The sequence below is a fragment of the Phoenix dactylifera genome, unplaced genomic scaffold, assembly GCF_009389715.1.
Source record: "Phoenix dactylifera cultivar Barhee BC4 unplaced genomic scaffold, palm_55x_up_171113_PBpolish2nd_filt_p 001570F, whole genome shotgun sequence".
Taxonomy (NCBI): domain Eukaryota; kingdom Viridiplantae; phylum Streptophyta; class Magnoliopsida; order Arecales; family Arecaceae; genus Phoenix; species Phoenix dactylifera.
Window position 1 is genome coordinate 60,774 of NW_024068877.1, and position 21,143 is coordinate 81,916.

The following is a 21,143-nucleotide window of genomic DNA, read 5'->3' on the forward strand; positions in this document are numbered from 1 at the left end:
AACGGTGCGACGGACTGAGTCGCCTTCTTTGCAACACACCACTGTGGGGCCGTCTCATGGAGGGTCTTGGAGCAGCTGCCGCTGGCACTAGAGCGTATTCTATACTATGACTATTCTGGGCATACTCATGGCTGAATGTAGTGAGATGCCGTTGGACTAAAAAAAAAAAAAAAGAGGAAAGAAATCGCCGAAGAATTAATAAGGTAAAAGAGGATGCTACAAAAAGAGAAGGTAATGCTTTCATCATAGAGATTCTCTCCTCCTCCAAAGCTCTCTCTCATGGTGCTTCTCCAAAGATGCTTCTTGAGTAATTAATTCTCTTCGAACTTTCTCTCAAATGTTTCCTTATTATGCTCCTAGTGACAATAAGAAATGATTCTGCTACAAGGTGGGGGCTTCCACCATGTGTAAGAATGCACCACAAATTACCTAGTGCAAAATTTTAGAGCTGTCACAGTATGATTACTCTGTTCTCTCGCTTATGTTCATTGTCTTGTCTTTTGCAATAATTGCAACTGATCATTTGGAAGTTTATATTTTAACAACTTCATGCCAGCTTCATTACACTGCTTTATTTGATGGCAGCACAACCAGTCAATTGTAGCGCCACAAAGGCCTATTGTTAAGTGCTGCAAATTGCCAACCTATCGATTTCAGTGGTCCATCAATTGCCAAAGAAACTGCGAGAGGTGGGACCTTTGCAATTACAAGCTTGACACGACCACAGAGTAGGCCATAGCACTGACATCATAAGCAAGAAGCCCAAAGAGAGGACAACAGCAGGAGCAATTAGATCAAGCTAATTTTATAACTTTAACAGCCAACCACCCATTTATTTTAATAACATGAACACAAACCACTCCTGTCCCATTTCCATTTTGACGTCCACACAGGATAGAATATACAAACAAATATCAACCATAATCTGGTGGCTTAATGGCAAATGCAGCGGTATCAATCAAATATCTGGATTCCAACAACTACCAAAACTTTTTCTTACAGTTTGAATGAAAGAAATGTAGCTGTACAGGCAAGCACATTGTCACCTCGGATGCTTTTTTTTGTTTGGAAGGTGCAAAAAAAAAACTGATTGCTTGAGTCCAAGGAAGCATGAATTGAATGGTGATGGAAAGGGTATGGTCGACTTTGTTGGGATTTATTGGCAAAAGAATTGACAAGATGGAGATGGAAGCTCAAGTCTCTCGATTGTACAGAGGGGCTGAAGCAAATGATAAGACACAGCAAAAGATCTCATTTGGCTGCTGCAAGAGCGCTGTAGCTTGGAAGCGAGAAGCACACGAGAGAGGAGTTTGAGTATGGGATTTGGAGATCAGAGCATGGTTGAGGGAAGACTGATTCGGAGAACCCAGAGACATTTGAGCAAACCCATGAAGCAGAAGGATCTGAGGTGACAGACAGGTTGATGTTTGAAAGGCAGATAGCAGTGAAGGGATCATCTTCAATTCCAGAGAGGACTCCAGCAATGGAAATGTTTGTACCAACCACATTCTTAAGGGTAATCCGATCGATGATTGGAAGAGCATCAGGATCATAATGGTCATCAGGGTGGCTGCCACAATGTCCTGTGAATTGAAAAGCCTCCCGAACATTTTCCATCTCCGCATCTGATATGACAATGTTTTCCATGAAACCACCTCGGCCTCGGATAGTCTTGAATTTTATACCGGTGAAAGAATCATGGACATGTAGGTGCTGAACATGTATGTCAGATATTCCACCAGACATCTCGCTGCCAAATGCAAGGGCAGAACCAAGAGAAGTCTGCAGATGGACATTGTTGATGTGAATGTTGGTGGAAGGTCTTCCAAAAGAGATTCCGTAGTTGTCCCAACCGCTTTTCAGAGCAATGGCATCATGTGAGACACTAATGCTGCAATCCTCAATGCTTACATTCGAGCATGAATCTGAAGTGATAGTAATATGTGTTAGATATGATAGTATTGTTTTCTTTGCTGAATCTGTTTAAGCAACCGAACAATCCAAAAAAATGGTCAGTAATAAACAAGAAGCCTATGTTGTCATGACCAATCGAAGCTCAGCCACATAATATTTTCAGAATGTCAGTCTATATTGCCAAAATTATCTAATGGTCCAATTATGCTTATGCTGGTTTCAGGCTTTTTAAACTCTTTAAGAGGACTTATACCAACCACCTATTCTGGGTTTTCATGCATGAGTCGAGGACATGTTAACAGGGAACCTTACCGCATTAGTGCAATCAAATTTTGCGGGCAGAGTTAGCATTAATAAGAAAATTTAAATGAGAGCATTATTTGAAGCAAGAACAGTCCTTAGCAATGGCTAAAGCAGCAAATATACTTATGCTGTGATGCAGCATAACATAATTGTGAACTTCTGGCGATAACATTCTTGCATTAAATAAATCAGATTTCGCTTTCAGTTAACTTTAGAGAATAGCATCTATCATTCGCATGAATTATTGCCGGTACTAGAGGAGTCGCACCAGGCATCATGATGCAGACACGAGATTCCATCCCCCTCTCATAAGAAAGAATGGAGTCGGAGACAATTCTCTGTGAATATCAACAAAAGTTGCTTGAATATGGTGATCTGTACCATGCTTTCAATATGTTGCCTATCTTTGCAGTCAATATATAATGACCATTCTTTTTTGATGAATTGTGATCGGGGAGCAACTTATGTTGAGACTGGATTAAAGCTTACACGAGTCACATCCTACAGCTTGTACAATATGAAGTTGCCATTGTAGAGGATTTCAAGGACAAGCTCTGTGCATCACACATATCTAGAACATGTAACATAAGCATCATACTAGACCACTCGCTTTCATCAGTCAGATGGTAATTTTATGCCTTGGAACAGCATAGTATTGTAATCCAGGTATCAGAGCAATGTGTACTGTACAATGGCATTAAAGTAATGATGCTAACAAATTATCTTCAGTCAATCTATTGGCAAATTCCTCAAGCTTCTAATATCTATAACTTATTATTTTGTTAAGTCCCTAATTCCTATTTATGTATGGCAGTTTTTGATAAGAAAAAATAATCAGCTTGTAAGCGTTCAAGGGAACTAACCGAGAATGATATTAATAGGATGATAACAGAGAAGTCAAGTGGTTTTTATACCCTGATGCTGTATAACAGAAAGCACAAAAAATGCGAACAGAATATTGGAAAGGAAGTTTGACGCTAACCTGGAACTATACCACTTGTAAACGAAGAATTGGATGAAGCGTGAATCGTTATATTTCGGACCTCCAAATTTCTGCATCACATATAAACGAATATGAATAGTAGAATCCTGTTTTGAGTTTGCTAGGAAAATGCAACACCGAAAATAAAATAAGGTCAGATGTAAACATACCCACAGTATACTGGATGAATGCTCCAAGCAGGGGGATCCAAGAATATCAAATTTGAAATCACAACATCATTGGAACTCACAAGTTCCACAAGGTGAGGACGGCTGAAGTTTAATGTGTGCGAACGGAACCACCCCCACCAAACTGAACCCTGACCATCGATGGTTCCATTATCACCTGTTGCATCCAAATTAGTAAGGACATCAGCATTTGATCTCACTATAAAGGATGGAATGTCCACCAATCTGCTATAAATGTGTAGTAAAAAACAAAAGCAATAAAAACCATGCCTGTTATCACTACGTCTGTCAAGTTTTGCCCATTTATCAAGCTACGATGCCTCCCGCCTGGAAGATCTTGGCCTTGGCCATATGAAGGTAAGGGCTCAATAATAGGCCACTGAGATGAATCCTACAAGCAATAGGGGAAAAATCATTTTTTTGCAATATAACATGCTTGAGTCTAAAATTTTTAGTGAAAAATAAAAGTATATTTTTCCTTTTTATAATTTAAACTCCGGCATGCTGATTTTCACAACATGGTAAAATTTCCAGACTAGCAAAAGAATGCTGAAAATTTCCAAGGCTACACAGTTTCCCCTTTTAAATTTACTTGGATTCTTAGGCAAGCACCCTTCAAGTCTTTCAGCAACTAACAGGATTGTTTTATCTAACAAAATTGTATTAGCTAACACAATTCAGAATGCTTTAGTTGATATAGTAACAGAAAGCAAAAATCTGATATGTTGAACCACAAAAAGAAGAATACCTGATTTAACCTCCAACCCCCCGGGCCAAAAAAAAAGAAAGGAATAAATGAAACTCCAAAGGGTGTGGAAGAAGTCCTGATATTATAACAGAATGAAGCTACATCTACTCTACTCCTTAAATGGAATTTCCAATGTGGTGCATAAGGCTCTGCTTGTGTCTTTGCCCTTCTCCACAGCATGTGCCAAACTCCAGTTCACCTCTAGCTCCTAAAATTCATGTCGGACATGTATCCGTATCGGATACGTGTCAGACAATTGCATTCTTATCACCTCTTTCTTTTAGGTGCAGAGTTGGACTCCAATGAGATTAATCCACCATAATGATGTTAAAAGTGAACCTTTTCTTTCTTTTTAGAGATGAGTTCATAACGTATATATTAAAACAATTTTGCAAATTGTCATTTTTCTAAAGCTTTTTAAGCAAATTAGGGAGTTTGGATGAGAAATATCTAAAATATGCATAATGAAAAATTTTGACAATAATACCTTTTAATTTTTTCTTATATACATTATGAAAGATATTTGTCAAAATCACTTGTTCTATGATTTTTTGTATCTCTTTTTTTTTTTCTTGTTACCAAGTCAGATACTTGGACTGTGCTCGAGCTCATTCTCATGTCAGTGTCCATGAAACATTGAAGGACAGGAATGGTGAGATACAAAGCATGTCTACTGTATTTTATGAATTTTCAGTATTATATTGACAATTTAGAATTACAGGTGATTTGTACTGCAATTTCATCATTTTATTATAAGGGTATGCTTGCATATCAGGATCATAGTGTACTTACTTCTACAGTAGTGCCTTGGTAATTGAATGCCCCAAAGTAATTATTAACACAACATTGTGAGACATGAAGAAATCAGACCGGCATATAGGCCATGATACGAAAAAATAAAAACATGACAAGATTAACAAAATTCAATGTCAATTATCAATTATTATAGAAGGAAACCTGAGTGCCAATTATAACAGCATCCTTGTCCAAAAAGAGGGTGAGGTGGCTGGTGAGGTTGAAACTTCCAGTCAGCCACCTCCCTTTAGGAACATAGAGCTGAGCGCCACCCTTATCGGCGAATGACCTCAAATAGAAGATGGCATTCTGAAAGGCAAGTGTATTTAGTGTCACCCCATCCCCGACAGCGCCAAAATCCGTTATGGAAACACTGTGCGGTCTCGGGTTCAAACTCCTCTCATATTTGCAGTGCTCATCGCTTGCTCCATTGCCTCCTACAGCATTAGCAACTGCTAAAACTAATAGCACAACCACCTGAAGAAGACAAGCACCAAGACATCACATTAATTAACACTGCAAGTAGTGGCCAATCAGAATGAAGCTTTTAACAATTAGAAGAATCTACAAAAAGGCAATGAAATGAATCAACATCACAGGGATAACCAATTCAAAGAGTTAAGCGCCATTCAGCTATTCTTCCATCGCCAATGAAGCAAAAAAAAAGGGTTCAGGGATGAAAACCTAGTATATTGATATAATGAGAAATGAGTGACAATTGATTGAAGAAGCTATGTTGGAACTGAGCACTGAGACAGCAAAGATCAGATTGGCTACTAAGATCTATTCTACTAAATTAACTCTTGCACATAAAACAAATAATCCTTCTTCTCCAAAGCAAAGGTAAGACCTAAAAGAAAAAAATTCAATGCCTGTGCTTCCAAGCCAATCATGCCCATCATGTTGGAACTCTCATGATTCATAACATAAGAATTCATGTCCCTCGAAGAAATACCAGGATCCAACCTAAACTCCCTGAGACAAAAACACTGGTCTAATGGAGCCGCACCCACCAACAGAAAACTAACTAAAAATAGTAGAAACAGGAAGACAACATAATCAAAATGGCTATTTGGTTCAAGAATTGGCAAATTTAGGCATCACTGATCACCTAACCACAGGTAAAAGGCATCGATGATTGAACTTAGCCAAAGCTCTCGAACACCCAAAAGAGAAATTTTTGGGGAAGCAACACCGAATTGGGCAAAACCACGCATCACAGAACGCACAAGAAGAAAACGGCAACAGAAAGCATCGGAAGAAACACAGTCAAAATCGGCAAAATGAAAACAAGATCGAAATTTTTCAAGTATGTAATATAAAACGAAGGAAAATAAACTCTCAAAAATCCTTTTTTTGTCGAGAAAGACGATTCCTTTATCAAATAATAAGCAAACACTACCCCCCCCAAAAAAACAGGAAACGTACTTACTAGCCTCTTCATGAGCCCCTTTAAGCCCAGGGGCAGGACAAGGCACAAAGGAAGAAGCTCCAACCAGAAGAGCCGGCAAGGATGAATGAAGATACGAAGAAGATTTAGAGAGAGAAGGGGTGGAATTATGGAGGAAGGAAGAATGAGAAACGGAGGAGAAGCACAAAAACTGAGAAGCTGTCCTGTTTATACTTGAGAAACAAAAAATGGTAAGAAAATGGAAGGAAGTTTGGCCTTATGTACACCTAAAAGTGGACCCAATATTCACAACACTCAAGATTTTAGCTGTGCCATGCTGGGTGGAGAGGCAATCATGGTGTGGCGAGAGTACTTATTTGGGTCCCCTCGCATTGGTGTTCTTTCCATGGATGCCTGAAGAATTACTAGGAAAAACACAAAATAGAAATAAGTGAGAGAATATATAAAGAAAGAACAAAAAATAAGGACAATGGAGGGGGCCTTGCCATGGCCCCAGATAATAAGGTTGTATGAGATTAATTGTCTTATAAAGGAATATAATTAAGAGATAAAGAAATAACCTTCCTTAGCAGGAGGACTTGGCATCTAAAGCTAGCACCAAAGGAATCGACTTCATAAATTTTTTTAAAGGAAGCAGCTTTGCTGGCCAATAAGAATTCTTTGTGGTCATGCCTATCGTTTTAATGCAGCATATTACATGCACATAAATGCATTGATATCATGAAGGACTTATAGATATCTAATCTTCATCCATTATATATTGCATTTATGGCCAACATTAAAAATAAATCACATCCAAAATATTCTTTTTTGAATACCCATATAAAATAATTATACTATGTTAATCATTGAATTCCCCATTGCTATATTTTTTACCAAACATAAATCATAGATTCTCAAGATCATAATTGAAAAACTCTATATAAATAGTTTGTTTTGTGAATAAAAGTAAGTATTAATTAACCACAGACTGGGTTGTTATCTATACCGCCCAGCACTTGAAGGAAGTCTTCTGGACACATCAAGAGATTTCTCCTCCACGGTTGTGTCGTTTTCTCATTCTTAATTCTATTAGCTGAACCTATATTAAAATAGAATGCGTAGTCATTGTACCAAAATAAATAAATAAATAAATATTTTATAAAAAAATATATTGGAAAGTTTAAAGATGCAGTGGAAGTTATAAATGGAAAAAAAATGAAATATGGATGGTAGATTTTTTTTTTATTTTTGGTGAATCTATGGGAAGGTAAAAAGATATTGTGGAAGTTATAAATGGAAAAAAATTAAATATGGTTGATGGATTTTTTATTTTTTTTTTAGGGGGTGAATTTGTGGCTGAGAGAGAGAGAGAGAGAGAGAGAGGCGAGTAGAAGAGGTTGTGGGGTGGGAGGGGAAGCATAGGACTGCGTGTCCCATGTGGGTTGCCAGGGAGGAAGTGGGCCCCACGGTCAATCATACCCGCCGATGCTAGCCTGGCATCGCTCACTGGCCTTTTGACAGAACATTTTGTTTCATTACCTTACGCTCTCTATCCCTTACGCTCCCAAAAACCCAAAAAGAAACATTTGAGCTCGCTGGGCCCGCAGGACAGCATAACTTTCCAATTGGGAACTGACACATCGGACTCCGGCGACGGGGCCCATAGAAGCGTGGGAGCTTTTTCTTAGAGCTTGGTTTCGGGGGGGGACGTTGATGGGTGTGGTGGTGGGTCCCCGTTCTTCGCTGCATCTTTCGATTTCGTTGCATGGAATGGACCAACGTACCCCTCGATCTCTGCTGACTCTTGGATTGGCTTCACATGGAACAAGACAAATAGTTTTGACCGGAGATGCCGCGAGGTTGACCTTACCGCGGGGTTTTAGATAATAGATTACATTACCAAAATCTCCCCCAAATTTATATATTTATTGTACTTACCTCCAATATTTATAAAATCTACAACTAATTCTAGTTACATTATTTATCTTATATAAAAAATTAAAATTATTTTTGGATAATTGTTATATCACTTAAGATTATACAATTTGTGTTCTATTTAAAATTAATAGTTGAACTAATGTTATATTAATTATAGATTAAAGTATTGGATAAAAATAAATTTCAAAGGTGTAAATGTAGATTTTTCAAACATTAAATATAAGTGTAATTTGCTTCTAATTTTAGAAAGATTTTTGTAATTTAATCATAAATTATAGTTTATTGGAAGGCTAGATTTGGTTTGTTATGAACTAGCAGGAGGGTATGGGTTGGCTAGCTGCTAATGATCCTTTTTGGTGCTTGGATGTCTCATTGTTATTCGAAGCGAAGACTGCATTCAACTAGAAACAAAGAGGGAAAGAAAGAGTAGCTATAGGGAGGGAAAGTTAAGGAATGGATTTATCTTTGGCACACAACATCTACTTGACTTTGATTCGAGGCTAGATTAGGAGGGAATGATCAAGATCCCATGGTAAATTCAAGGAACGTTTAGTTGAAAGTTAGCTTATGGACCATTGCCATCCTTGTCTTATGCTCTTTAGGACCATACCATGACTTTATTAGAACTAATGTCATTAAGAGATTTTAGCTATTGCTAATAAGATTATTAATTTTGCATATATCATCTACTTGACTTGGATTCCTAGAGACATTATGAGAGACTGATCAAGATCCCAAGTTAATTCAAAGAATATTTAGATAAAACTTAGCTTATAGACCATTGTCATCCATTTCTTATACTCTTTAGGACGATATGGTGACTCCATTAGGGCTAATGCCATTAAGAGATTTTCGCTATTTTGCTAAAAAAATATTAATTTTGCTTATATAAGTTTCCTTACATACTTACAATAATTTTCTCATGTTTGTATCAAGACCTAGGATGCTACAATAGGTGCCAATAATCAGAGAGAAAAAGAAAAAAAAAGGAGAGGTGAGAGAACTCTCTCTTGTTTTACAAATGATTACAAAGCTTTCTAGCCGATATCTGCACAAGGAGGCTCTTTATATTTGCATATTTCAAATCTTATGCTTTAGTGTTGATAAAACTCTTCAAAATATGGTTTAGAGAATAAGTAATACGTCATTTAAGCATTAATGCCTAATTTTAGCAATTATTATACTAGAAATTCACAAATACAATGTAGAAACTTCTAGATTTTCCTCAAACTAGCTCGTCCTACCAAATGCTACGTAAATGTTTTGAAACCTTTTGATATTCTTCCATAATTTGGATGTCTATCTTTTTCTATAGATTTTCTTTTCTTTACACCCCCTCCCTCCTTTTAATTTGCTTGATGCATTGCATGTAGTGAACCATTAATGAAAAATCCTTCGGTAACTAAGGGCTGATTTTCTCGCCATGCTCGCTAAACTTGGATATAAAAAAAAAAAAGTTAAAGTTTTAAATAGGCCAGGCTCAATGTCTGATTAAAATTGAACAATTTAGACTCAAGGCTCGCCCGTGATCTGCATCCAATTCATAATTCTTGCACTAATTGTCGGTCTAATTGTCACATCGTACATGCTTTCAATCTCATGCTTAATATCCTCACACTTTCATCTACCTTGATAAATAAGATTAAATTTTATTGCGACAAGTTCATAACTAATCATGTGCATCCCTTGTTTTTTTCTCACTGCAGTTTGATCTTGCATGCACTACTCAAAATCCAGTAGACTTGTATGCTTTCCCCTCCCTTTTGGCATGGTAAAGCCTATTAAAGTTTGCACAACATGTGACTTTTGTTTCATAAAAGTCTTACGTCAAGCACATCTCACTCATCAAGGAAACTTGTTTCTTTCGGATCTAAACTCCCATGCGCATATGATTCTCATGATTTATTGGCCATCTTTTCCTAATTATGAGCCCAAACTTTTGGGGCACTGTCCACTTCCATGGTACATGATTTACTCCTTTGTCTACATGCAATAGCACAGTGCCCACTCCATTGATGCCTCATGGAACTTGGAGGCCTACAAGGGATTTCCTCCCCATACCTAACTCTCTTGAGAGGTTCTTGTCTCTTCTCCTGTGTGGGCTACTTGGTCCCTCAATGACCACAAGCATGCGTTTGTTATTTTTGTGGCCAGTGGTAGGTTAAGCATGAACAATGAACACAAAAGCCAGGATATTCTTAATTGTCCCCATCATGCCATTGAAAAAATTCATGATAAATACATGTGCTGCTTATATTGTTGTGCCTCCACCCATTCCCTTATGGTTGAATCATCCTAAAATTACATTGATTCCTGCAACCCCTCAATCTTGCCCATACAATAAGTACCTTAGGTTGTTGCTTTGCTTATAATTGAATCATTCACTTACCAGCATTCATTCACTTGCTTCATAGAAGATTTTTAGTCCATCTATGAGGAAAAAAAGAGCTTATTGGTCCATGGATTGCCATGATGCACAGCATTCTCTGGGATACCATCTATAACCATCTTAAGGATTTAAGTCCTGGCGAAGCATTCTACGGTATACCACGATGAGGTATCATCCTTACTATTGGGATAGGAATAGAACCTTTCTACTACTGTTTCAGCATTCCGATCAGTACATCTTGAGACATCTCTTGACTTATGTATTGAGATGGAATGGGACGGTGGCGCATCCCTTCTACGAGAAAATTAAAACAACCTCATCTCACAGGCTTTAAAATCTTGGCTATGCCCTTAGCTTACCGATCCTTTTTTTTTTGTTCTATTTTTTTTTCTTTTCCCACCTCCCTATTAGAGGGAGAGAGGACGGAGGGAGATTCATCTGTGATTCGAATTGCAGAGATGTAGATTTTTCAAGATAGCCAAGAGTAAAATATATCCTCATATATCAAGAAATGGTTCATCAACATCTTTGCAGACTTATTTGAAATCCTTTGAAGTTGGATTGCTTGCAAGCAATTTGGTACAATTAGTTGCGAGTCTTCAACTCATCCACATCTCCGGACTCATACAATTTATTCTTAGGTGTAAGGTCCTCTCCCTGTCTCTTCTCAAAGCTAGCTTCATAAATCATAACCTACTTCAAGAGCTTGGCATCTCTGTTACTGTTACGGTACAAGGTGCTCGAGGATTACCTTTTTCCACCCTTTGTCTTATTTGTCTGTGAAGTGTTGCGTCCAAGTACCCTTTTTGAGAAGAGTGAAAGCAACAGTGCACTTTAACGTACGGGCTCGCATCCATGGGCACTGCATGTGGCTTACATTAGTAAATAGTAATCTTAACATTATTTGCATTGAATATGGGATTTTGATTTCTCATCCATGAATAAGTGTACAACTAAAAAAATATAAAATATATAAATAAATCTACTTAAACTTTTGTGACAAGTGGTGATTTAAACATGGTATCAGAACAGATGCCCTGAGTTCGAACCCTATCTCTGCATTCTTTGACCTTATTATATTAAAAAAAATTTCACATGTTGGGCTCGCCCATTAAAAGAAAAGTGCGGCCCACATGTGAGAAGAAGTGTAAGAAAATATAAAATATATAAATAAATCTGCCTCATCCTATAAGCTTAAGCTTTTGGGACAAGTGGTGATTTCAACAACTACTGTCTCAACTTCCTACTACTTTTCTCATTGCATTAAGTGGCAAACTTCTAGCAATCAAGAGGTGTGCCAATTTTGAAGTAGCTTGATGGAAATCTTATACACGTAATTTTATGATTTGGAGAACAAGCTGAATTCATGAACTTTAGACCATGGCTTTGGCATTAATCCCAAGTTTAAGCTAGCACGTATTCAAAAATTTTAGTTATGAATGGGATGGCAATTGAGTCGGATATAGACTCGATGGAAATAAATCGAATAAAAATTTCATTAATCTGAACCCAACCTATTTATTAAATAAGTCAAAAAGTTGATATCTGAATCTAAACTATTTATTAAATAGGTAACTCGACCCCATAAACTATTTATCAAATATATCAAGTCAGTTTAAATGGGTTAAATAGGTTTAGTAATTTTTTAATGAATTAAATAAATTTAAACAGGTTAAACAGAATACATAGAATTTTAACGTATTAAATATATTTAAATATATTAATAAGTTAAGCAGATCGAGTTAAATAGATTAAGTAGGTCGAAATAATTTAAATAAGTCAAATAGATTTTAAATGGTTTAAATATGTCGGGTTATGATCCGATCTAATTTAAATAGATCAAAATAAATTAAATGGATCACAGATCTAAATATGATCTGACCTATTTAATAAATAGATCTAGTCGGGTTGATATATTTATGATCCAAATTTATTTATATCAAATTTAAACTTATTTAAAATGGATTGTTTGTGGGTCATATTGATATATTGGATCTTAAATTACCACACTATGTAAATCCAACCTAACTCGGAAATGGGATAAGTAATCTAGGATTAGCCATTATTAACCTCAATAAGTATATCAATTCTTAACATAAGGCAAGACAAAAGTGGACTACCTATTTCTTTTCTTTTGTCTCGGCAAATCATATTTATCCGCGTGTCATGGTAACACTCCTCGACAGAACGTCCAATACTAGATAGGTCATCTTTGGGGAGTTCTATATACACCCCCCCTATTGCTCAGGACACCCCCCAAAAACCAAAAAAAAATACCCAAACTAACCTTTAGTGTAATTACCATATTGCCCTTGAAATTTTCTCATACACCCTCCTTCCTCCTCCTCCGTTTCGTTTTGAAAAGAAAAAAAAAAACCCCTCAAACCCCCCTTAAACCCCTCCTCCCCCGTTCCCCCTTCTCCCTCTCGTCGCCGGCATTCTCCCGATCTCCGACCACCTCGTCGGCTTCTCCCGGAACCACCTCGCCGGCTTCTCCCGAAATTTTTTTTTCACGGTTCGTGCTCCGTTCGGCACTGGATCGCCGAACAAAAGGCTTCTGTTCGGCTGAACAGTGCCGAACAGAAGCCTTCTGTTCGGCAACCCTCAACCGAACAGATCTGTTCGGCTGCACAGTGCCGAACAGAAGGCTTCTGTCCGGCACTGTTCAGCCGAACAGAAGCCTTTTGTTCGGCGATCCAGTGCCGAACGGAGCACGAACCGTGAAAAAAAAAATTTTCGGGAGAAGCCGGCGAGGTGGTTCCGGGAGAAGCCGGCGAGGTGGTCGGAGATCGGGAGAATGCCGGCGACGAGAGGGAGAAGGGGGAACGGGGGAGTTTTGGGCGTTGGCGAGGTGTTTTGGAGGGAAAGAGCGGGGTGGGGGGGGGGGTTTGGGGGGTGTAGAGAGCAATTTAGGTGAGGGGGTGGGGAGGGTGGGGGGTAATTTAGGAATTTTTAATTTTTTAGGGGTGTCCTTAGCAAATGAGGGGGTGTAGAGAGTATTTAATTTTTTTTTAATTTTTGGGGGGTGTCCTGAGCAATAGGGGGGGTGTATATAGAACCACCCGTCATCTTTGGCTAGAGAGACAAAAATGTCCTCTTTATACTTTGTTTTCCCCTTAATAAATGATCTTTTGAGTTATTTCACATTTGTAGGTGGAACAAAAACATGGTATCTTATGTGGAATAAGGCAGGATAAACGCTTTATTCCACACACTGCCATGTTTCCAGCGTTCGGGGTGGCACGCGTCTGGATCCGCTGTCATTTTATCGGCCCAAAGTATGGACCGCCCAAATCTCTCCTGGATCCCTGATGTGACCTTCGCTCAAACCCTCATGCAACGGTGAAAAGTACTCCGCGAGGCTTATTATTATTATTATTATTATTATTATTATTATTTTGGCTGAGGCTGTACATGGATCGGATCTGCCCGTGATCTGATTTAAATGTTAGGATCCGCGTGTCCAGACCGGATTCTAAAATTTGAATCGAATTATTTTCTGGATTGGATCCATGCGTGAGGGGTTGTGGTACCATCAGTCGTTTTTAAGTGAATTTATGGTGGATTATCATGGCAGACTGGAAGAAGATATGGTTTGTTAGGAGCATGTTAGCTTGCTCCCTAAGAGATAGAAAATGCCAGCCAACGAGGAACAAGCATAGGTTCGCATAATCCAAAGGAAACTCGGCCCGTCAGGATTCTCTCTCGATCTATTACACTGTCGATACCTCTGGTGTCTCGGTAGCTGGCTCTTTTTTTTTCTTCTGTTTTTTGGTTTTTGTTTCTTTTAACTTCTGAAGGGAGAAAGTGAGGGAACACTGAAGTGTATCTGGGTCGTGCCCGTTTTCTGCAATGGAGTTGGATTTTGGAAGAAGGTGTGGCATTTTTTTTTGTCCTCGTGAGAGGGGAGCTGGGAGACACCAAGTTCCGTCCAATCAGTCATGTAGATAAAAAATAGTGTGATATGAAATTTAGCTTGTAGACCGACTTAGTAAGTCATGGGTCATCCGTTCTGACTGGAAGTTAATTGCCAGTCTTTCGAGTCATGGGTCACCCAGCACCTCATAATTATGATATGACCAAATTAGATTTGCTCAAATTCTTCCTGAAAAGCGCAAAAAAAATTGGATTCGATAGGAATCCGAACCCGACTCGACTCAAATCCAGATCCAACTCGGATCCGATCTAATCCGAACCGATCTTCAACCAGATCGGATCTGAATCCAAAATTAGGATCCAAACAAAAAAATCAAGGCGGGTCGGAGTCACTCAGGATTCGACCCGATCCGAACCATTTGTACCCCTAACGACGGCAGCTCACATATGATTAATATAAATGCGACTAACAAAATCAAAAAGCAAAATACTATATAGAGATTCTGGCACCAGCCCGTGGTCTGCCCAAATAAAGCCTCTCGAGTGATGAGCTGTATAGGAGGCCATCCAGTTAGTTGTATCATTCGTCTTCCAATAGACATGCATAGTCTGATAGGAGATGCACTCCCTCAATAGTCTATGAATATCGCAGAGTAACAGCCGATCCTCAACTAAGCTGCCTCGGCTTTGATCCACTATGGTCCAGGCTTCTTGAGCGGCAGATGATTCGCACCCAGTATCTGCCTCGCAAAAAAAACCATCTTTCTAGATCGCTCGAAGCCTGCTGAGTCGAAGATCCGCTGACTCCCTACCCAAGCAATCTGGTGTCATGGTCCCGGATAAACGAACCCCACGCCACCGCCACGTCCATCCTCTGCGACGCTGTCATCGAAGTTCGCCAAAGGGTGGAGGCACCCAGGAGACGGAGATAGTCCTTTTGCTCCCTCCCCCATAAGGCTCGCCTCGTGACGGAGAGGAGACTCAGAGCACTCCTGTTCCCATGGCGGCCATGGAGGAGCTCGGCGGATCGAAGAAGAGGAAGTGCGACTCCTCTTTTGGCGAAGGGAGGGGAGAAGTCCGATCCGAAGCACCCCAAGAAGGCTTCATCCAGGCCCGCGAAGCCCCAGGCAACCGGCTCCAAAAAGCCTCCGAAGGATCTCGAAGCGAAGTCCATTAAGGCTTCCGACCGGAGAAATCGGCCCCTGTTCAGGCGAAAAAGGAGCCCAAGACGATTCCCAAAGAGCGTCGCTTGGGCTGCTAAGGTCTCTTCCTTGATCTCACTCTGTGTCTATATTCGCTTGTTTCTTTATTGGATTCAAGTGGATTTCGTGGGAATTGATGTTTCTTATCGAATATCTTCGCTTCCTAATTATCTCTGATCAAAAGATGCTAATTGCCGGGAAAAGGTGTTTTTCGTCACATCAATTAACTATTTTTCGTATTTAATCAAGGAATTCTGATTCTTTCCTCTTACCCTATTTGATAACTGTTTTTCCTTTTTTTTTTTCCTTCCCGAAAAGCAATGTAGAAGATTTACCTTGCTCCTGAGGAATGTTGGAGTCATAAGTTTCATGGGGAGCAAGAATTTTAGCTGTGGGATATGACTTTGCTTATTTGTTGGGTCTTTGGGTGTTTCATTTCCTTTGTCTTGGATGTATTTGCTGTTTTTAGGGTGACACGGTGCTCGAACTAAGGGAACTCGAACATCTCGTGGTCAGGAGAACTAGATGCTAATTGGGCTTTAATGTTTCGGTTGTAGTAAATGGCAGTGCCAAAGGGATATGACATCCAGAGGCTCTGCTGAGGGAGTGTGATGTCTTTCAGATTGTGCATGTGTTCCGAGAGGCAAACAAAGCTACTAACTAGGTGACCTCCTTCTCACCATTCTGTAAAAATTCTCTGGATCGTTTTGTATCCGTTCCTCCATATCTGTGGAGTATTTTGTCTCTTGACTCAGATGACAATGCTTACACGAGACTAGTGTGAGCTGCCGATGTACCAAAAAAAAAAAAAAAAAGGAAAGGAAGAAGAAGAGGAAGCCAAATTACGGTCTCGAGAAAGTACGATTGATTGCACTCAATTTTATTTCGGAATCCGTATAACCATGTCGGTATTCTGGTTTACTTGCAGCCAGAGGTGCATGTTACTCTCCACGCTTTATCCCAAATTGTCATGCAAAGTTTGATTGGTTTGCTTCTGTACTCTGCTCTTTCCTCCCCTCTTTGACATATTGTTTTGTTAGTTTGTTGAAAGTGCAACATGGAACAATTATTTAGCCTGTTAAATAATTACATCCAGATTTTAAGGAGCTACTGGCTGTTTTTGTTATGAATTTTGAAGGTTAAGCATAGGCAAACGACACATTATCACTCATGCGTGAGATGTTTATTTATTTATGAGAGTGTTCTCCTCTCCTCATGGCATTTCTGGTTATACATTGCGCACTTCATTAATGTATTGCTACCATCCTTGCCTGCAACATCTCCTGTTTTTCTTGTTAATGTTCATGACTTTCACTGTCAAGTTGAACATGTAGAATCGTGCTTCTTTTCTAATACCTCTTGTCTAAATTTGCTCATGCTACCTTAGTTTGGACGACTGGCTTGTCTAAATTTGTCTATTCCTTCCCTCTGTACAAAGATAATTCTTATTTGCATCTTAGTGAATTCAATCTAGCAGCATGTAAGAATAAGCTTAATCCTTACATTTTCATTTCAGAGTGAAGGGGAAGAAGCTGTTGCTGGAGAAGGCACAGATAGGCGCACTCAGAGGGTTGAGATGAAAGCATCAGTATCTGATGATGATAATAGTGAAATTTGTGGGAAGAGCAGGCAGTTAGCAGTGGGAGGAAAGAAGGATCCTTCAATATGGAGATGTGTGCCACTAGTGGAGGGTGGTCTTCCAAAGTTAGCATACAGTTGCTAGCTCTACAACATTCTCAATACAAGGGGTACACAAGTGTACTAAGTTTTTAGAATTCCATATCTTCTTTGCTCCTATCTTGCTCGCAAGTGTACTAGGATATCAAATGTAAGATGAGTGAAAACTTTGCGGGAGAATTATCCTGAGTTGCTGCCAAACGAAGTACAAGAAAATGTTGTTTTTGAGCGTACATAACTGAAGTTTTCTCCATAATTTCTTTGCTCCTTATTGCTCCTAAGTGTATAAAGATTCAAATATCAGATAAGTGGAAACTTTATAGGAGACTTATCCTGAATGTCTGCCAAATGAGGTACAAGTTCCATGTTCTTTTGGTATATGTGATGTTCAACTAAAGCTGTCTGGGATAATTGCAATATGCTCTAAATTTTGATTTGTATGAAAACAGCCACAGGAGTCATTTATCATTGTTGAAATGGAGCAGTGCTGCATTGAATAGCAATGGAAAAAAAAAAAAATACAGTGACAATTCAATATCTGAAACTGGAATTCTTCGTTCTGTTTGGTCTATTTTCTGGTCTTGCCTGGTAGACAGGTGACTCGCATCTACCTCCTCTTCTGTTGTTGTTCTGAATTTCGCTGGCGTGGTTATACCGAGTATCCTGTGGATTTTTGATTACCTGATCCCTGTGGTGTGGATATTCTGGGAATAGCAGGTAGTCAGAAGGATCGAAGAGGGGAAAATCTCTTTGGAAAGCTGCATTGGCTCGTAAGCAGCTCTCAATCACTCTGCATTCCTGTTTGAATCTGTTCTGGACTTCCTTCAGGGCCTGTAGGATCCTCTTTGACTTCATTCTTCTTCGATCGTCGTGACCATTCCGTTCCTCCGTGCCATTAATGCCTGACTTCTGGTGGCATTCCTTGCAGTAGCTGTCCCTTCTATCAGAGTTGAAGTGTCTTCTTCTAATTTTGTCTGAGAGGCATGCATATGCCTGAAAATGATCGGATTTTCTTATTTTGAGAGAACTCTATGTAAGCCATCTTAACCCAGGTGCTCAGAAAATGACAATGGAAAAAGAAAAAGATTTCTTTCTGAAAAAAAATGGAATAAGATGAACTTGAAACTTGAGATTAATTTCAAACCATCATGTAGTTTGTTATTCAGGTCTTCTCTTGGGAGTAGTCCTTGGATGGGGCTCCGCATCATTGATATCGGATTAAACTTGGGAGTAGAATGAGGCGTGGGTGGCTAAGAAACAAATGTATTTGCAGCATGTTTCTTTTGATCAGGTGATCAAGAAGAAGAGAAAGTAAACTCATGATCAATGATTTGGATCAAATGCATAGATAGCTGAAGTGGAGAGAGAGACTGTGTATGATGAATGCATCTAGAACTTGGATGTTGAGATTAGTTGTGCTTTTCTAGCTGTTACATAAATGACAATTATGCTCAGCAAAAACAATTGCTCGTGATTAGGGACTACCGAACCAGGCCGAACTGTCCAGTTCTAGCAGTGTCGAACCGACATGGTGCAAAACTAGGTCGGTTCGTCTGTTACATTTGGTTCCGGCCCATCACACCCAGTTTTGCACCGAACCGACCGGTTTCGACTGGTTCTATATGGGTTTCCGCTCCGTACTAAACCGCTATCATTTTAAAAGCAATAAGATGCATCATATAGGTTAAACCGAAATCATATAAACATTAAAAAATATTTAAAAAAATATCAAATTAGATTTAATTTTATAGAAAAAGTTTTAAAAAAGTGATTACTAATTTAATTTTTTTACAAACTTAAAAAAGAGGCGTGCTGGTCGATTTGGTTGACATCGGTGCTGAACCGTACTGAGCGTCGACCGGTATGGGTTTCGGTACCAGTTTGGTAGATCTTGTTCCAAATTAGTAGGAATCAAGAAATAGAATATGTTTACATGGGGAAATGTTTATTTTAAATACGTATGAAGTCCAGGAGCATTGACGTAGTGGCGAGGATGGACGAGAAAACCCCTCTAAGCGTTTTCTGTCGCTATGCCCGGACCTACCCACCCCCCAAATAAAGTAGAGCAGGTAGAAGATTTCTGGCTAATTTGCCATGAAGTCTTTGTGACAATCAAATACCCCTTTTTTTGATTCAAGGTAGAAGATGGCAGAAATGGGAACTACAGCCAATCATAGCTAGGTGTTTGAATTATCTTTGCAATTCTCAAGGCTTCTACCTACATTCATTTGAACAAAAATGACCACCATTCACCTAGCTGAGCACCATCCTGACCTCATCCAAGTTTCGATCCAAAGAAAAGAGGAGGAACTAGAGAAGAAGAAGAAGAAGATGCTACAAAATACCTCTGAGACAAGTTTGAATGCAATTTCAGCCTTGGGGTGCTTGTTCTTGTCCGGATGAAGCTGTAATGCTACAAAACGAAATGAAATCAAAGAAAAGAAAACTAGAACTGGAATAGAACTGGAACTCTAGATTTATTGAGCACATACCCAGTTGGCGGTATCGCCTCCGGATTGCATCCACCTCTGAATCTTCATCAACCTATGGTTGGGCAATGGGCACTCAAAACATGTTTGAACTTAGGAACAAATCACAGCTGATAGATGTAAAATAATAAAACCAGCATCGAGATATAGAACTCAACTCCAAGAATGAGGTACCAATCAATGAAGGCCGGCTTCCGGGGTGATCGGCGACGATGAGTGCAAGAAGTGAATACAGATGATATGGCGCAAATATCTCTCACAAGCAGCGCTTTGGAATCCAATTCCCCTGCCATCTTAGCCTTCCCATGCTCCCAAAACCGACTCCAATTAAAAGATCCAATAGGAGGAAGAAGGAAAGGAACTCATCTTTGAATTCTTTATTGATTCGTTGGTTATTCTTCTTCTAACTCGCTGAGCCTATGCTTCTAATTTTTATAGTAGGCCATGCAGTACTGGTAGGAGTGGATGAACGGAGCGGTTGAGTTTTTAAGTTTTCAAAGCGGGGTTTGCGGGAGAGATTTTGGAAGTGGGCGGAGATGGGTGGGAAGACGGGAAGGTTACCGTTAGCCTTGCCACGTGGCACGTTGTGAGCCGGTTTCGGTGCTTCCGTTGCTCTTTTTCCTTTCTTTTTCTTTTTTTTCTCGCTTTTTGTTTTCTCTGATGATGCACGGCTCTGCCCCACTTGACTACATCAGCCGGTGATGACCGGTGGGAAACGGTCAGCCAAAATGAACTTGGGAAGCCAATCAGGGGGGAATAAAGCTAAATATAAAATTTGTATGACAAATTATATATCTATCTATTTCTATCTCTTCGATAAATAACATTGTGAATCACAAGAGATGCTAGCCTCAAGGTTATTGTAATCTATTATTATAATAAAAATGGCATATAATGTTTACATGGTCAGATCTTTCATTACTCTACTAGTATAATTCTTGATAATTGTATCGAGGTTGTGAGGGTTACAAATATAAAGGAGCTCCCCAGTTCATATTGAACCTAGTGCCTCTTCTTTACAAAAATAAAATAAAAATAAAAGATTATTAAATCAATTTTTTGTTAACCAATGTGATGGAAAATAGCTTTGTGTATTTAATTTTAATTTGGATTTAATAATTCATTAGTGAACTATGAATAAAGCAAAAGATTGCCGCTATTCCTATTATATAAAGATTGTCATATTATACCGATAGCTAAATTACCATGATAGAAGAAAAGATATTAATTATAATATCTCTTTAAATCT

General features: G+C 39.1%; 2 protein-coding genes and 1 long non-coding RNA gene across 3 annotated transcripts; 1 reads left to right on the forward strand and 2 right to left on the reverse strand.

Annotated features, from left to right (window-relative positions):
* Positions 1-781: 781 nt before the first annotated feature.
* LOC103719760 (probable polygalacturonase) lies at positions 782-6,557 on the reverse strand. The gene is made up of 6 exons (XM_008809150.3): positions 6,363-6,557; positions 5,093-5,407; positions 3,658-3,778; positions 3,370-3,544; positions 3,200-3,270; positions 782-1,925 (listed from the first exon to the last, which is right to left on the reverse strand). The coding sequence occupies exons 1-6, from the start codon at positions 6,372-6,374 to the stop codon at positions 1,252-1,254; spliced, it is 1,368 nt and encodes a 455-aa protein (XP_008807372.2). The 5' UTR covers positions 6,375-6,557; the 3' UTR covers positions 782-1,251.
* Positions 6,558-15,183: 8,626 nt separating this feature from the next.
* Positions 15,184-18,252, forward strand: LOC103698214. Its single transcript, XR_003383726.2, has 4 exons — positions 15,184-15,788; positions 17,245-17,758; positions 17,855-18,001; positions 18,123-18,252. It is a non-coding gene; the product is annotated as an uncharacterized LOC103698214 (long non-coding RNA).
* On the reverse strand, positions 17,874-20,320 carry LOC120108821 (pre-mRNA-splicing factor cwf23-like). Its single transcript, XM_039122548.1, has 4 exons — positions 20,053-20,320; positions 19,898-19,949; positions 19,751-19,818; positions 17,874-18,398 (listed from the first exon to the last, which is right to left on the reverse strand). Exons 1-4 carry the CDS (start codon positions 20,185-20,187, stop codon positions 17,937-17,939), a joined length of 717 nt encoding a protein of 238 aa, XP_038978476.1. The 5' UTR covers positions 20,188-20,320; the 3' UTR covers positions 17,874-17,936.
* Positions 20,321-21,143: the final 823 nt, after the last annotated feature.

Coding starts and splice junctions, on each gene's coding strand:
- LOC120108821 (XM_039122548.1), bottom strand. CDS start 20,187: ATGGCAGGGGAATTGGATTCCAAAGCGCTGCTTGTGAGAGATATTTGC. Junction 19,950..20,052: donor ATTGGTACCTCATTCTTGGA/GTTGAGTTCTAT, acceptor GCCCAACCATAG/GTTGATGAAGATTCAGAGGT. Junction 18,399..19,750: donor CATTCAAACTTGTCTCAGAG/GTATTTTGTAGC, acceptor GATCATTTTCAG/GCATATGCATGCCTCTCAGA.
- LOC103719760 (XM_008809150.3), bottom strand. Junction 3,779..5,092: donor CTGTTATAATTGGCACTCAG/GTTTCCTTCTAT, acceptor TATTGCTTGTAG/GATTCATCTCAGTGGCCTAT. Junction 3,271..3,369: donor ATTCATCCAGTATACTGTGG/GTATGTTTACAT, acceptor TATGTGATGCAG/AAATTTGGAGGTCCGAAATA.